This window comes from Eublepharis macularius, chromosome 5, assembly GCF_028583425.1.
Source record: "Eublepharis macularius isolate TG4126 chromosome 5, MPM_Emac_v1.0, whole genome shotgun sequence".
NCBI classification, from domain to species: domain Eukaryota; kingdom Metazoa; phylum Chordata; class Lepidosauria; order Squamata; family Eublepharidae; genus Eublepharis; species Eublepharis macularius.
This window is the reverse complement of record NC_072794.1, coordinates 29,012,733-29,031,293: the sequence shown is the minus strand read 5'-3', so window position 1 is coordinate 29,031,293 and position 18,561 is coordinate 29,012,733. Positions and strand designations below refer to the sequence as shown.

The 18,561-nt window shown below is 43.2% G+C and overlaps 1 protein-coding gene across 2 annotated transcripts in view; it reads right to left on the bottom strand.

Moving 5' to 3' along the window:
- COP1 (COP1 E3 ubiquitin ligase) overlaps nt 1-18,561 on the bottom strand; it is a 184,174-nt gene that overhangs the window by 105,990 nt on the left and 59,623 nt on the right. For both annotated transcript variants that reach the window (XM_054981241.1, XM_054981243.1), the window contains exon 12: nt 5,093-5,236. In XM_054981241.1, the coding sequence (XP_054837216.1) occupies nt 5,093-5,236 (144 nt within the window). The remainder of the gene's footprint in view (nt 1-5,092; nt 5,237-18,561) is intronic.

Sequence of the window (18,561 nt, the reverse complement as noted above, 5' to 3'; positions counted from 1 at the left end):
TATGAGCCAGGATTGTAAACCACAGCAATCCCGGTTTGCAGTGCTATCACAAACCATAGTTTTCCCGATTCTGATACAAAAAACTATGGTTTGTTGAAATCCAGAACCCCATCCCCACCCTGGGCTCAATCAAGTCGATGCTAGCCCATTGTATGGCCTTACATCTGAACCAAACGACTGAGATTTTTTTTAACATAAAGGTTTCATATCCCAGAATAAGCTAACTACTGGGCTGGAAATGCTAGTAAGATAAAATTACTGTACTAATTTAAACAAGCTAAATTGATGCCATTCTTCCATTCAAAGCTGATTTCAACCAACAGAGAAAAAGCTAAAAAGTTTTATAAGGTTTTTAATAAAACATGGCAGAGCTAGAGAAATTTCTTTTATTACAGAAAACTATTTAAAGTATCCTCCGTTGTAATGGCCCCAGAATGCAAGTAGTGGTATTTCTTTTTGCTAGTACGTAACTGGATCTCAGTATACTAGCACACTGGCACTGAGTGTATCAAATTTTCATTGCTTCACTGTAACCCAAAGCCTGGCTGAATGCAAGTGTTTCACTCCTACATACGTAAAGAACAAGGGACTGTTTCCCTTGCAAAAGAGAATTTATATGGACATACTATAAAAGGAGGTCTCTACAACTATTTCTGCCATACATTTATAGGCCATTACAAGGGACAGGTTTGTGGTGCTATAAGGCATTTTTACTGGCTTATATTTTTCTTCCATGCTAGTGGGAATGCCTTGAGGTTCAGGGATTGAGTCCCCCCTCTCCATTTCATCAGCATTCTATCCGATATGAATACCTTTCCCTGGCCTACTGTGTATTTCTCCATTTCATATTACTTAGCTTGTTACCATAGATGCTGAGCAGAAAGAAATGTTTGATCAGCCTTATAAAGGGTACAAGTTAGGGAGCTTGGTGCCTGAAAAAACCCAGCTCCAAGGTTTTTCCTGGGCCATTAAAGGAAGCTGTGGTGAGGCCTCTTTTAAAGAAACCACTGCTGGACCCCACTGACCTGGTCAATTACCACCCGGTTTCGAACCTCCCGTTTCTGGGAAAGGTGATTGAGCAGGAAGTGGTGGAACAGTTGCAGGGCTTCCTGAAGGATGTCTCAGCCCTAGACCCCTTCCAGTCCGGGTTCCGTCCGGGACATGGGACAGAGACGTTTCTGGTTGCCCTCACAGACGATCTTCGCAGACATGTGGATCGAAGTGGCTCAGCGCTGCTGCTATTATTGGATCTGTTGGCAGCGTTCGATACAGTCAATTACGATCTTCTGACTCACCGCCTCGCCGATGTGGGGATACGAAGGACTGCCTTACAGTGGCTTGTCTCTTTTCTCCATGGTCAGGGACAGAGGGTGGTGCTTGGGGAGAAACTGTCATTCCACCACCCTTTGGTGTGCGGGTTCCCACAGGGAGCAATACTCTCCCCTTTATTGTTTAACATCTATATGCGCCCCCTTGCCGCGAAGTTGATGACTTGGGTGTCATCAATATGCAGATGACACCCAGTTGTATCTGATGATGGACGGCCGGCCCAGCCCCTTATGTCCTGGAACATGTTTTTGAAGCCGTGACTGGTTGGTTGAAGCAGAGTCGGCTGAAACTGAACCCCACGAAGATGGAGGTCCTGTACTTGAGCCACAAGGGATTAGGTTCGGGACTCCGGCTCCCGGCCCTCGATGGGGCACCGTTAGTGCCAGTTCCAAGGGTTAAGAGCCTGGGGGTGATCTTGGATGCCTCCCTGAAAATGGAGGCATAGGTCACAGCGGTTGTCAGGTCCTCTTTTTTCCATCTGTGGCAGACCAGGCAACTTGTCCCTTACCTGTCAACCCGTGATTTAACTACAGTGATCCAAGCAACGGTCATCTCTAGGCTAGATTACTGTAACTTGCTCTACGCAGGGCTGCCTTTGAGCCTGACCCAGAGATTACAGTTGGTACAAAATGCAGCGGCACGTGTTATTACAAGAGTGCCAAATAAGTCGCATATAACACCATTCTTACACGAGCTGCACTGGTTGCCAGTGGAGTTCCGGATCAGATTCAAGGTTCTGGTATTGACCTATAAGGCCCTGTGCAGACTGAGACCAGCATCCACGGGACCGTCTCTCCCCATATATTCCCCAGAGGACACTCCGATCAGGGGACTAACAGCTGTTGGTGGTCCCTGGCCCCAAGGAGGCCCGCCTAGCCTCGACTAGAGCCAGGGCCTTTTTAGTCCTGGCTCCTACCTGGTGGAATGCTCTGTCTGCTGAAATCAGGGCCTGGCAGGACTTGCTATCTTTTCGCCGGGCCTGCAAGACAGAATTGTTCCGCCAGGCATATGGCTGAAGCTGGGCCTTTGCTGGCCTGGAAAAAAGGGGTGTATAAAACCCTCCCTGTGAAGGCTGTCCACCATCTTGTTTTAAATGTGTTGTTTTTAATGAATATGAATTTTTAACTGTATTTTAATTGTATTTTAATATGTTGTTATCCATCCTGAGCCCGCTTGCGGGGAGGGTGGAATACAAATTTGAAATAAATAAATAAAAAATAAAATAAATATAGGAGAAGAAACAACGGTCAGGTGTAGACATGCATAACACTACACAGTGTTATGCCTACACCACTGTATATTACAAGTTACGTTGTTTTATCGAGCTAAAAACCCTCTAGTAAAGTTGTCCTGTAGTGAAACTGTTGCTGTTCACTGGTGTAGACCTAATAAGCTGTTCATTGGTGTAGATTTAATAAGAAGGACAATACTAACATTCACCATGTTTTGGTCATTCACTGAATCATACATGCACAAGTTTATGACAGGCTTTGGAATTACAGGTCCCCTTTCTTATACATCTTGTCTTGCCTTTGATACCTAGGAGACCACAAGCCATTCTCGACTGTCAAGGAAGAAACTCTTTACCTGCAAGATTCCCGGGGGCTAGTTCTCACATGTGGTTTTTTCAAGGAAGTATATTACAGGGCTGTAAATTTAATGTGCTTCTCTTCAAACGATGCTACAGTTCCTCTTTTGATAGCCCCCCATTCACCTGCTCCTGCTTTTAGTCTTATGCACACTTTTTAGCAACTGTTGTCCTCTATTCAGATAAGACACATAGAAAAGACCACTCTAGTCTATTACCATGTCCAGGCAAAGAGAAGGAGTAACGCTTCATGATGTTGTCTGCACTCCAAGGCAAGTAAGACGGACTACTATTAGATGATTCAGTATTACTTACGCTTCACAAGAAATTGTGTTTTTATAGATCTGAGTATTATCTGCTTCTAGCCCAGGAAGGTACATACTCTTGATTTGCTTTCAAGCTTAAGTCTTTTAGACAGCAGAAGTTTGTAACTCAGACAAGTGAAATTGCGTTACTAGTCTTTTATGCTACTTTCACTTACCATGAACCCATTTAAGAAGCTGGTGCTCTGTACCTTTAGGGATACTAGGTCTTTTCCGCATGGGGCTTTTTCATCGGTTCTGGCCCCATACTGCACCGATTTCTCTCTAGAGTTCTGCACACATAGTTAAAATATCCCAATTCAGCTTGTTTCCAGATGTTTTTGAATACTGCACAGAGAAAAGCTGTATCTGCCGCAACATCAATTTTTTGCCAGCATACTCCTTACGCTCGTACCCCAATACTCTTGAATTGAATTGAATACTCCTTACGCACATCCCCCCCCCCAGTCAAACTGGTCTTTTTTTTTTTTAAGTGCAGAATGCTTTCTTTGGTGTGAGGTCTGCCTCTGGCCCTGCCTTTCGCCCTCCCCTTTATTCGCATGCAGTTTTTTCCTGATTTTTTTTAAAAAAATTAAATGGCAAAGTTGGTGCCATTACAAAGAACAAAGAAAAACTCTTTTGTAAGTTTCCTCAGTAATCAACTGAGGAAACTGAAGAGTCCTCAATACCTGCAGCAGAATTGGGGCATTTTTTCTACTGCAGAAATAAAAAACAGACCCCACTTCAGTTCAACTCCCTCAAAGTGTAGAATTAAGAACTGAAGCAGTACGGGGCCAGAACCAATGAAGAAAGCAGATGCAATCCTCATGGGCTGAAAACGCAGAAAGCCTCATATAAAGTCCATCATGCAGAAGGGGCTTTAATTAGGGCGCAAGGCTCTCCCAGACAATAACTAGCCATACATGGATTCTCAGTTGCAAATATAAGTCTTTTAAAAAAAACCCTACTATTTTGAATAAAAATATTAAAGGGCTTTGAATTTCCTTACCCGCAATAGGAGAGGCTAACATTCTTAAGGACCCATTCCAATTAGAGTTTTTTCTTGGGGGTGGGGGTGAGATATACATTGCAGATTAGAAAAACAAATGTACACATAAGAGAACAGTACATATATATAAGAAAAAGATGGAAATTTGTTTCCCAATCATTAAAATCTGCATTATAGTGATTATGCAGAAAAGTCCTATTTTTCATCAGTCCAACAAAGAACATATCAAAGCTATTTATCCTACACAGTCTATTTACACCTGACCAAAAGGGATATGTTGTGATCTGGGAAGTTCACAGTTCAAATGTCATCACTACCACAAACTCACTATGCCAAGCCATTTATTCACAGTCTTCTCAGCCCCTCACCTACAAAACGGAGATAATAATCCTGGCCTCTCACATGTTTCTCAGGCTAACAAGGTAACATGCAAGAAATACCCAGAATATTAGAAAGTGTTATATAAACACGTCTTTACTATTATTACTGCCAGCAAATAGGGGATTGTGCACTGAAGGAGAAAGGCAGAGGCAAGTTTGTCAGCAAGGTTTCATGACATTTTTTATATATATCCAAGTTGAATTGCAAATACACAATATATTTTAAGCACGCTTGAGAATCTATTTCATCTTTCAGGCAATGTGATCAGCATATGTAGATTACCTGACCTTCTTTGAAGCAAAAAGATTTTTAATTCTGGTAGGCATACCTAGGTCTGTTAAAAGCACTACCCCTCAGAGTATAGACCCAGTGAACCAGCCAGCAATATAAGAAGATGCTCCAGTCTGCAACAGGCGAGGGCAGCAGTGGCATAACACTCCATCCCCATATTCTAACTCAAAAGGCAAGACAGACAACACATACCTGATTTTGGAATTACAGGTCATTTCATTCTCAGGGTAATGAATATCAACTGCATCCTGGATGACTGTGCCATATTCGTAGACTTTAATCTTCTTTGTCACCCCAGCAATGGCAAAATAGTCACAGTCCCGGTCAAACTCAATACTAAGAAACAAAAACACACAACAAAAAAAGCTATGTAAGACACAAGGTATAAGAATAGCTTGCTATTAGTGTACACAGCTCTAAAGCCCCAACCTTAAGAAACAGCAGGTTTGATATTTCCAGAATTAGCAGCACTCTCCTCTCCCAGAACCGGCTGATTTGAAACGGTGAAGAAAGTTAAAGTGAGGAGAGAAAGAAAAACGAAAAAAGAGGCAAACGAAAGGGGGAAGGGGATAGGAAGGGATTTTGATTCCTTTCTATTAAGATTAAGGATTCCCTTTACTTTTGGGCACTATGCAAATAGTAAGATGGGAGACCAAGATTAGCCACTGGCAAATACTTAGCACCTGACCTGAGCTAAGGCAAGCCATTTCAAAGCACAGTCAGATCATGACACCTTTTACCCAATGACTCCCCCCTACCTCCACTGTGGCTCCACAATAGCCTTCCTGCAGCTACCGAGTTTTCCTCAGATTTCCAGCCATTGTTTTTATTCTTCACAACACTGATAGCTCATACTTGAGGGCAGAGGGAAGGATTTGTTCCAACACAAAACAATCAAGAGTCTTGCAGCACCTTAAAGGCTGATAACATTTTATTCCAGCATAAACTGCCACAATCTAGAGGGTTTTCCCCAGAGAAGCAATTAATAGATTCTCAGTATGCAGCCTTTTTATGCAGGGACAGAGGACCATAAAAGGACAGAGAGCCAGCAGGAACACGGAGCCACGAAATTCAAGAAGTATAGGATGAAGTGTTATTATATAAAACTTCAAATTAAATCAAGAAATTTGTTTAAATTTGAGCCATGGCAGACAAGGGAGACCTTCCTACAAACTGGAGAAATGCCCAAAGTTTATTCAGAAAAAAAAATCTTTTTTAAAAACTTGGGGGATTAAAATCCCACAAAAAAAAAAGTAGGAACTGGATCTTTAAGAATCTGATGACCACTATGGGGTTGTTAGTAAGGGTGTGCACTTCGGGTTTCCAATTTGGATAAAATATCCAAATCAGACCCGATTTGTAAACATTCAGGATTCCCAAATTGGGGCCAGCATGCTGGCCCCAATTCGGAAATCCTGAATCAAAGCTTCCCCGAAGCATTCGGGTTGCTTCGGGGCAGAGTTTAAAGGGCCTGTTCCCTGCCTCTTGCAAGCAGCAGGCCCCTTTAAACTATCAGCTGGCAATTGGGGGGGGATCCCTCCGCCTGACAGCTGACAGTTTAAAGGGCCCCTTTCCTTCCCCTTGCAAGCGGCAGGGCCCTTTAAACACCCCAAATCATGCAACCCCCATCCCCAGCCCTCCCTACTTACCTTGACTCTGCGGCTGCACTGGTGGAGGCAGCAGCATAGCAGCAGCAGCTCCAGCCTTCTCCACTACCCTGCTGGCCCATGGGCCACTGGATCCAGCCCAGGGGAGGCAGCATAGTAGCGGCTCCAGCCCTCCTCGCCCCGCAGAAGCCAGCTCTGCGCTTCCCTGCCACCTAGCTGATTGGCCTCCCCTCTCCCTGCCTGCCAGGTAAGTGGGGTGGGGGTTGCCCCAGGGGGGATGGGGGTTGCTCCCCCTCACTTCAGTATGCTCTGAATCTTTATGGAGCATACTGAAGCAAGCTAAATACCACAATCCCAAAGCAGCTTGCCGCTTCGGGATTCTGGTAATTCCGGATTTTTCCCCACTTCAGGTAAACTCGAAGCAGGAAACCCAAATTTTTTGGCAGTGCACATCCCTAGTTGCTAGATAACCACAATATTGTCTTCTTTCAAACTCTGGTTTCTGCCAGTAAAAGGCATGGTGTAGGGTTGGTATGAAGATAAAATGGAGGAAAGTGAAATGATGTAAGCTGTTTTGGGTCTTCACTCAGGAGAAGGATGGGGAATAAATGAAGTAAATAAAGCTGAAAATGGTGGGAGGCAGATAAAAGTTGGTTGAGTAAGTGGGAAGTAGAAATGTAATCAGGGAAAGGGAAGAGGACATGAGGACTGCCAGAAGGAATAATCCTCCTGCTTCATTTTATGCTTACTCTGAACATTAAAAAATATTCCAAGTCTTATGACAACATCTGAGAAATAAAAGAGGACCACAGATAATTGCCATCCCTATTCATTTGCTATATCCAGGTGTTCCATGAGAGTATTAAGAAAAAAATGTATTAAAAGGTTCGAACCAGAACAGTGATGACTACTGATAAGCAAGGTATCCTCACAAAATATGAAAGACAGAAATGTATGTACGTGAAGATACTTATCTACTCCCCTTACAGCTTCCTGTCCTTGGCAAAAACTGCAGAGGATGAAATGCCGATCCCTGCCACTAGCAGGCAAAAGGGCTGTTCCATTTCTTTTCCCAGGCCACAAATCCAGAACTAAAGAGTGACACAACTATTTTTTCCACCTAGTCAACTCCCATTTCAAATGCACGGTGTTAAAAGAGAACTGGCTTCAAGTATGCATTTTCCATTCCGATAATCCCTTGCTAAACTATGACGTTCACAACTTTCTGTCCCAAGGTGTGTCCAAATTAGCCCTCATTTTATTTCTCAGAGTCCGACTCTTGATGTTTCCGACATATGCACAATTCTTTCTCATGGAACTGGAGGCTCAGGACTTTCTCCTGAATGCGGGGGGGGGGGGGGGTACAGTGGTGCAACTCGACTTTTTGTTAAAACAGCCAGAGAGGGGAAAAGCAGTGGCAGAAGAGTATTCAGTCTGATAATGCAAACACTACTTGTTCTGTGAGAAAGAGCAGAACAATCTTGCTGGATCTTCACTTTTGACTTGCTCCTACTCAGTAGCAAAGGCCATCAATTCTCAGGCAACACTATCTGAGGTCAATGCTGTCATAGCACTGATTTGTTGGGGATCTCTAGACTAACTCAGTGCACCGTTCCTTCCCCCTAGTTATGATTAGAGATGGGCACAAACAGAAAAAAAACCCGAATATGATGTTCGTTGTTCGTTGCCATCCACAAACAGGGACTCACGAACAACCACGAACATGGCCCAGTTCACGAACATGTTGGCTGTTCGTGGGGGCCAGCAGGCTCCCCTCCAGCCATCATGCAAGTTTGGTCAAGATCCCTACTGCACCACTCCCAGAAACCTGACCTGAGCAGGCACAGGGAAAGGTACCAATAATAAATAATAGCTTGGCCCCAGAGCCTGGAAGTAGCCCTGGAACTTGAAGGGGTAGATCCATATCCGACCACACACACAAATTCAAGCTCCAATGCACTCTATCCAAATGCCAACATCAACTGTCTCTCCCTCTCCACTGTCTGCAAACTAAGCCAGGGCTGGGAGCCCCCCTCTCCCATGCTCCCTTGTAACAAATTTGGAGCTCCACACTTGAAAGGAAGACCTGCCTATCAAGATAAATTGAGCTTAGATTGGGGTTTCCAGGGCAACAGCAGGAGTTCAGAAAATCTCTGCCTAAGTTGCCAAGGGAATTAATTGCAGGTGCCAGACTGTCTGGCTTGAAGAACAGCAAGACGAACAGCAACAAATGAGGCTTGCAACGACCACTTGTTCGTTTAGAATGGGGCCTCACGAACAGCTTGTTCGCAAACAGCAGATTGGGCTGTTTGTGGCTTTTTTTTGTTCTTATTGCTGTTCGTGCCCATCTCTAGTCATGACTCCATATATAGAAATAAAGTACAGTTTGCGGCAAGTTTTTCAACCACCATAAGAATATACAGGCTAACACTTTGGGCTTCAACTGTGTTGGGAGGAAGACAAGAGGATTTGGGAGCAGTATTTTCTGGCGTATCCGAATGCCCCAATATGACCCCTAGACTTGGTAAAGAGTTGAGATTCACCGCAGCTTTGGTGCACATTTGGCAACAGGTGTGAATATAAGGTTACTTACCTAAAAATTCTTTGGCTCGAGAACAAGAATTTACTGCTTGGCTTAAGCCTAAAAGTTAAGTCCTACATGCTTTATTACACTGCTGTTTTTCTAAAGCTGACACGGAGAACAAAGAGCTAACGAACAGCAGGCAGATGGCCTATGCATTATGAAGACAATGAAATCCAGGCCAAAAAACAATCAATTTGGAATGCAGCTGACTGGAACTGCAAGTTTAAGACTACCTTGGGATACCTCTAATCTTCATGGCTGTTACTACATACTCTCTGTATTTTATTGCTTATTATATTTTTACCCTACCCTTTCTATGACAAAATCAGGGGACCATAGACAGAATTATCCAATTTTGTTCTCACATCCTCACTGCAAGAGAGGTTAGACTGGGGGGAGAGAGGAGTTGAAAGTCCAACATACTACCCGCTACAACACTCTGGATATATGGACAGCATCATCCCTGTCCCAGTTTGGTATACCTAAAAAAAAAATCCTCCCTAAACATAGGTGACTGCCAAGTGAGATGCCCCTTCCTTCCCTAGACCAGGTTCTTTATTTAATGCCTTTTGAAGCCAGTTCACACAATCAGCCTAATCAAAATTGTCTCATGGTGCACAGCCATGTGGAACAGGTTCTCGTTGATGGATTCAATGTGCATCTATTGGTCCCACTATTAACAGCCCACTTTCCCAGCTTCAGAAGGCATGCAGTAGTAAGACCAACACAGTGCATATTGAATCTGTTCACAAGGCCCATTTGCACATGAATTTTCTCTAGCTTAAGGCAATAAATAAAAATGGGGGGGTCATCATAGGTGATGGCAAGTTTAACTGTTTTAACCAGGAATCCTTCAGTGTACTCTGTGCAAGAAAGGGAGCACATACATGACCAAATCCAACAAAAGGTAGATGCGTGCCCTTTTTGACTTAAGCTTGTTGCTTGAATGCAGCCCTTGTGGCTATACACATCAAATTAGTTGACCACAGTTTCAAAATCTAAGCAGCACATGCCCAGGATGTGTAGAAGCTTGGTAGTAGTGACTCCAAGAGAAACATTTGCTTTTTAAGCCACATCCTGGGGGGAAATGGTGCCACTCCTGCAGTAACTGATTAATGTCCTGTAGAAACAGTGATCCTTACTCAAAGCTGTTTCATGGAAAAACGTAGGAGGGGAGATGTATGTGCTCAGGATTAATTTGTAGAAGTTTCCCAGCGGAATTGCATTTTGTAGTCTACTTGATTGCTCCAGTACTGTGTTTCCTCGTCAACTCACTCTCTCTCAGGAAAGGGTTTTACAACCAGAAGCCTGTTTCACCACAATGGATTTATTTATAACACAATCTTAATTGAACTGCTGTCTCAACTACTGTTTGCTGCCCTGCGGAATCAGGTACAGCATAACTAAGCTGATGCCATCTATTTATCTACTTGGATTCAATTTATGCCCTCAGACTTCTGTGGCTGAAAGAGAAATATTGCTGTGTCTGGCAAAGGTTCAGGTTATTAGAACTGAAATTCCTGTCTTACCTGAGGAGGTTTTGTTACTTACAAGCTTCAACTATTCCCCCTTCCCATAAAGGACATAACTTGCTGATAATAAATCAGTATTTAAATGATATGCCTCTAAAAGTTAATGGACTGTCACATTTTTTAAAAAAATAAAATAAAGAGCACTAATACCAACCCACAACATTGATTCCCATGCCTATGACCTTCAAGCAAAAAAAGCAATGGGGGGGGAACCATGCAAAACTAAATAACTTTCTTACAGATATTGATCTGCTAGGTAAAAAAGGAGAAAAACTTTCACTCCATGTCCTAAAGTTCATTTTAAATTCCCAAGCTACTCAGAGGCCAAGCTATTCTGCCCCTATTCATACACAGAACTGAAAAGCATCAATCAGGTTCACCCACCTTCTGCCATGAGGGAAACTGCATGGCACCAGCTGGCATAACCTAGCGCAAAGTGATTTTCCAGAGATCAAGCAACAGCCAGCAGGGTTTAATGTATATATTTTAGCTCAACGCAATAATTCACATTTTCATGGACCTGGGGCATGTTAAACTATAGTTTGATGACATGCTTAATATTCATCTGGAAACTTTTTATACCCAAATGTCATTGTAAGTCATTTGGTCTGCTTCCACCTTCTTATTCTGGCATTTGTTTCTCAGTTAAAAAGCACTAGATTTTCAAAGCTACCTTGGGAAACAGCAGCCGGTTTCATTGGATTGTAACAGGAACCTACAAGTTGCACAAAAGGACTTTTGCTGCAGGGCTAGAGCTGTTTATATTCAATGGATCCCTGGCACAATTGTACTTTTCCTGAAGACAGCCCGACACAATTCTATCAGTTATATCATTCTTCCCCAACCCAGAGCTGCAAATCTACTTATTTGTAGCATATCACACGTCCAGTTTTAATTAAAATACTTGCATATTGATAGTGAACATTTCAAATAGCTCTTCATTCCTACCACTAGAAAACTAAAGAAGGCTGCACAAGTTAATGGACAGCAGGAAGCCCACTGGCATTCAGTTTAGCATTCAGTTTAGCGTTTTGTCTCATTTGGCATAAAGCTTTTTCCTGCACATGATTGCATAGGCATCTGCACAGTAGTCGCAGGGGCCAACACTTGCTAACACTCTTTAAAGGCATACTATGCAGGTGGAAATTGAGCTTCGGTTCTAACTCAGATGTCAATGGGTAGGGCACGTCTCTCAAACAGTTCAGAAATGTGCAATTAAGCGGTAGGAAACTGCAGTTTGTTAAATGGTAGAGGGTAGTAGACTGTGCACACAAACCGATGTTACTTTAAGAGTGCAGAGACATGCAAGACAAAGCTATGTGCTACTTTGCACACAGAAAAGATTAACAGCACCACCATATTGCCAGTGGAACCTTATTTGCAGTGCAATCCTAAGCAGAGTTACACCCTTAAAAGTTGGTTGAAATCAATGAACTTAGAAGGGTTTAGCTCTGCTTAGGATTGTGTGGTAAGGCAGAAATAGCTGATCTCACTAAGAGCCCATTATAGGCAACTTCAAAGTTGGTGGAAGGGGCTGGACTGACAGCAAAAGAAACCAAAACCCTCTGTAAGTAGAAAGCATACACAAGCCTGTAAAAAACTTTAACCCCGGTACTTTACTAGCAAGCCTTAGAAAGGATGCAGCACAGAGCACAGAAAAGGCAAAGATGCTTTAGAGGCTTCTCCTAAAGAGTTCTGGGGAAATGGAGTTTTAATACATGCATAAGGCGTATCATGTGTTGACTGTTAGGCAACTGAATAACTCACTGGAGTCACTGCAGCCCAGAGCAAACAACCCAACTACATTTATTTAGTTAATGGGGAGCGTCAAAAGAGGACAAAGCCTTAGTTCTAAATCCCTGTTTCCTCGAAGAAGAAACAATAACGAAGGCCATGGACATTTTGCAGACTGATGCTACACTTTTCCTGAAGACATCCTGACACAGAGATCACATGAAACTGCTTTGGATGGCTCTATAACAGTCAAGGGTGAGTATACACCACGAACCTGCAGGAGTGCTAAAAAGTACACAGTGTGGCAGCAAGTACAGAAATGAGCTGGGCTCAGTCTGCATAGGGCTTTATAGATCAACACCAAAACCTTGAACTGGACCTGGTACTCAACCGGCTACCAATGCAGCTGGTGTAGTATGTTCCCTAATCGGGACCCTTGCAACTACTCACACTGCTATATTTTGGACCAGTTGTAGCCTCCGGATCAGGCCCAGGGGAAGCCCTGCGTAGAGTGAGTTGCAGTAGTCTAATCTAGAAGTGACCGTTGCTTGGATCACTGCAGTTAAGTCATGGGTCGATAGGTAGGGGACAAGATGCCGGGCCTGTCTTAGATAGAAAAATGAAGACCGGGCAACTGCTGCGACCTGTGCCTCCATAGTCAGGGAGGCATCCTGGATCACCCCCAGGCTCCTAACTCTCGAAACCGGCACAAGTAGCACTCCATCAAGAGTGGGAAGCCGGAGTCCCGTGCCCATGACCCCCAGACCCACATGGAGGACCTCCGTCTTTGTGGGATTTTATTTCAACCAACTCTGCTTCAACCACCCAGTCACAGATTCAAAGGCACGCTACAAGACATCCTGCAGAGTCGCGCTGGCTGTCCATCATCAGATACAGTTGGGTGTCATCAGCATATTGATGACACCCAAGTTCAAAACTCTGCACCAGCTGGGCAAGGGGGCACATATAAACATTAAACAGTAATGAGGATAGTACTGCCCCCTGAGGGACCCCGCACACCAACGGGTGGCGGGATGACAATTTCTCCCCAAGCATCACTCCTCTATCCCCAACCATGGAGAAAAGAGACAAGCCACTGTAAGGCATTCCCTCGGATCCATGTATCTTCACATTGGTGAGGCAGTGGGTCAATAGATCGTAGTCGACCATATCAAATGCTGCTGACAAATCCAGTAGTATCAGCAGCACCAGTCCACCGTGATCCAGCTGCCTGCGGAGATCATCCATGAGGGCGACCAGCAACGTCTCCGCCCTGTGTCCCAGGTGGAAGCTGGACTGGAAGGGATCTAGGGATGAGGAATCATTCAGGAAACACTGTAGCTGCTCCACCACCGCCCGCTCAATCACTGACCGGGTCGGTGGGGCCCAAAGATGGCTTCTTCAGGAGAGGCCTAACCACGGCTTCCTTCAAGGCTTCGGGAAAAATCCCTGAGGCTCAAGGACATGTTGACAATGGCCTCCAAGGCAGTCCGTAGCCCATCTACGCTGGCCTTCACAAGGCATGATGGGCACGGGTCCAAGGAGCATGTGGTAGGTCTTACTGCTCGCAGGGTCCTGTCAATCTCATCCCCAGAGAGTGGGTTGAAATGATCTAATATCATCCCAGTAGATGGCCAAGGGATCTCTAGGTCACGTACTGTGTCAATTGTGGCCAGCAAGTCACGGTGGAGAGACAAAATTTTGTCAGTAGAAAAGCTCCCAAAAGCCTCACAGCTAATATCCGAATTCAGAATTTGACGGTCTCCCCAATAGGGAGACCAGTGACTGAACCACATTAAACAATTTTGCTAGGTGTGAGCTAGTTGATGCAATGGAAGCTGCGTAGAAATCTTTTTTTGCAGCCTTCACCGCCATCTTATAGGTTTTCATAAATGTCCTATAGCTTCTTCGTCGCAAGATCGCCGCCACACTCGCTCAAGCTGTCTCAGCTCCTGCTTCATCCGTCATAGCTCCTCTGTATACCAGGGAGCCAATCTGGTGCGGGGGCGAAGAGGGCAATGGGGGGAGGGCAATTTTGTCAATGGCTTCTCTTCCACCAGTTCATCCATAAGCCAGGGAGTATCAGATCTCGCAGAGCATTCCAGAAACCAACTGGATCCATAAGTCTCTGCAGGTGAGCATAAATAAGCTCGCCGCCCTTGCAGGGAGGGGAGCGGTATATCCAGCTGAGCCTTCAGAACCAAATGGTCTGACCATGGCACCAGTTCAACTGCTTCCAGGTCCACATTTATCCCCATCCCAAAAATCAGATCCAGCGTGTGGCCTGCTTGATATGTGGGGGTCGAAACAATCTGGGAGAGTCCCAGTACGGCCATGGAGGATACCAGGTCCGCAGACCAAGTAGAGGCTACATCATCGGCGTGGATGTTGACGTCTCCCAGCACTATCAGTCTCGGCTACTCCAAGACCCACCCCGCTACCACCGCCAACAGACACAACAGGGTATCTGCCGGTGCGCTAGGGGGTCAGTACACCACACACATAGCCAAACTCTCCTCGGCACCCCACACTAGGTCCACACAGTCAATGCCGGAGATCTACAGAGTGGGAAACAGTCTGAAGGAGAAAGACTCTCAGACAAGGATTGCCACCCCTCCCCCCCAGGCCACCCATTCGGGACTGATGGAGGACGAAAAACCGGGCGGGGATCAGTTCTTTCAAGGCGACTATTTCGCCCTCCCTTACCCAGGTCTCAGTCATGCACACCACTTCCATATCATTCGCTGCAATTATTTATGGACCTGGTATTGCACAATATCAGTGTCAAAGGGGGCTAAATTTCCTAACTCCACACCCAGCATTTCTCAGGATGGGATGCAGGTTGGAAGGACACCAAGCTCTACCATATCTCCGTGTCCTTTTCATCTTGGCCCAAGTCCCACCGCCATACCTCCCTCACCCCCAGAGGACCGGGATCCTTGACTCCATACCAGCCACTCCCTTCATCCACCACCCTTTGGCTCACTCTATCTGCCCAAGCTACCAGCTCTTTAATAATTGCAACTTTAAAAAGAATACGATTCCAGAGATACAGAAATATGCAAGCATTGCCTGATGAACTGTCAGTCCAACGGGTGGTGGAACACAATTCAGTGGTTAAGCTTGAGGCTTCAATATCTTTGCATCATCAACGACTAGGGGAACCAGAATATTTTTTGAAAAACAAAGAAGGTGGGCAAAGATTGCTTTATTTGCATGATTTATTCAAGATGCAAAATCTGAATTGTCCAGCCACAATATATTAATTCTGTTTTGATGAGGATGCACATAGCCCTGGAAAAGGTCTAGACTGCAATAAGTATTTTTGCACATAAGCAAGTTAAAGTTCATGCACGATATGACTACCATCTTGTTCCTGGGGGATGGAAAAGATAACCTCCCTCAAATTTTAATCAACTTCCTCAGCATACTGATATGCTTTTGAAGAATTTACAAATTAGGCTTAAATTAAAAAATTCTTTTAATTATCTGCAGATGGAGACTTCTTTGAAGCATTAAGAGCTTTAATAAAAGATGGCATCTCCAAAATATCAGGGGCTAAAAGTTATCAGCAAAAACTAAATAAATCCTACTAGTAGCTTGGTAGCTTTCATTTATTAGCTTTCTGTTTCAAAGTATGCAATTTTTATTCCTAAAAATTAAAACTCTCTCAAGCATACACAATCAACTTTTCTAATTCATCATGAAGCAAAAATAACTGATGCCAACAAAATCCATAATGAAACTATTGTTTCAATATGATCCTACTAATCAAGATGCAAAATACCAGAAACCAGTTAAGGTATCACAATCACTCAGGATTACCAAGTCAATTTTGCTAATTTTAAATGTACATCTAGAGGTCTAGTGGCCAACTTCTGTGCACTTTTTCATGGTGGGGATAGGGAATGCTGTTTGTGTAATAAATGGGAACATGTACATGTGACCAGAATCTAATGCAATGTCATCATTACGTAGCAGAAATTACTCACATGGCCCTACATAAAATTACGAACATTTACACCATCACACAAAAAAAGAAAAACCACAGAATATATGTTTCTTACAACCTGATTTGTTCCTCTTCTGAGTTAGTCTTGTGAATTAACAAAGCAAAGTAAATAGAAGGGAAATTCACTGGCAAGAGGCTGGCGTTTGATGGTTAGCAGCACCATGTCAGATCATGATGAGCTGTAAAGACATGAGCTGTGACTCATGAAAGTGCATACCCTAACACTAATTCTGTTAAGTCTTACAGGTGCTACTGGACTCCTGCTCTTTTCTACTGCTACAGACAAACACAGCTACCCATCTTGATGTATGTTACTGGAAAATAGTTTTAGGTTATATTAGAATTGAAAGATAATATTCAGTACAATCCCCCAATCTTAAGAAGTTCTCCACTGGACACCAACCAGCTCAGCCCTTTCTTGAAAACCCAAAAGAGGGGAGAGATATTACAACAACTCTCATCAATTTTATAATAATGTCTTCTTAACGTTAAAAAAACCCTCCCATAAACAAGAACATAAGGACTAAATTTACAGCCGCCATAATCTGGAAATCTTTGCAAAGTTTTACGGACTACTGGTCCTTCCTCCAACCTAAGCATAAGAACTTTAGTTTTCTGTGTGACAGCAACACACTGATTCTTGTTCAGCAACCACCAAGACAACATGCTCAGCCACTCCCAAACTACATTTTCCAGTGACAATGGACAGCACAGCAAGCCAATTATAGACCCGCACATTTTCTGAGGGATTTTAAGAGTTATGTGCAGGTCTGTATTCTTGTTGCTAGAGCAATTTTCTACAAAAATTACAGTAATGTTAACATCGCAGCTCCTTTATTCTTCCCTTTAAAATCTTTTAGTATTTACTTTCACAGTGGGAGAACACTAGAAATAGTTAAGATGCACTGACCGATCTACAAGAGGTCACTGCCAGAATACACGGACATTTTTATGGCTTGGCTATTTAATAAAATTGTTTATCAGGTTCGTGAAGGCTGTACAAGTTTCCAACTGTGTATCAAAGATGAAAGCAGCCCCAAGTTTTACATGCTAATGCCCACGCCAAGGCTTACTTCACACACTCCACAACATCTGTGTTAGCTTGCACAAGTATTCATAGCTGGAACTCTCAGGCCATTCTAGTTCCTGGAATACATATCTGCATGAACCCTGCTTCTCTTGCATTTCAACACTACATTTTTATATGCACATGCAAAAAGAGAACACCTCTTAAAGACAAAAAATCATTTACAGTCAAACAAACTCGTTTCTCTTTGACACATTCCTTTGAATGGCTAATAAGCAAACCTAACCCATATTTCCACCGATACAGAAACTGGTGGGGGTTTTTTTGAAATGTCAAAGTTTGCTAAGATGCAAAGAGGACTCCCTCCATTTGGCAAGAGGAACACAAATGCTATGAGATGCTATTTTGCGACTCATACAGTAATGTAAACAGAGGTCGCCACCTTGTGGGCTGGTGGACCACCTTTATTAAGAAGTTAGTTATGCTGTTGTTTAGGATGCATGTTTATTAATCTTAAGCCGAAAGATGTGGATGTTGGAAAATGCTAGTTTCAGGTAAATAAAATTAAAAACAATTTCAGCAGAATCATAAAATATCTTTCCCTTCCAGCTTTTTGTTTTTGTTTTTTTTTTTTGAAAATTTTTTTATTGGGTTAGAACATTTTTATTTTTACATTACCGTCAATTTTCCCCTAATATTTCGTTTCTAACCCCCTCCCTTTCCCCCCCTTTTGTTGACTTCCAACAGCTTTCCCACCCTCTGTCCCTTTTCCCTTACTTCTATTAAATTCCTCTGTCTAAAACAAATATACATTCTCCATTATATTAAGCAGTACATCTTTAACTCCTTTACTTATTATACACCCAAACTATACGTCTTTAGATAAACAATTTATCCCATTTTCCAGTTTTGAATATTTCTATATAAACCTATATATCATAAACCATAAAAATTTCCCACATTTAAATCAAACAATTTGATTTGTTCTCTATATATTACTCATTTCAACTTTTTATGGTAATTCTATATAACTCCTCGCATAATCAATCAATTTAACTCTTCTGTACATTCAGTTTGGTGCATATAAATCTTATCAAAGAAAGAAAATATTGTTATTTACTCAATCCTCATGTTTAAACCTTAACATTAATTATTCTCTATCAAT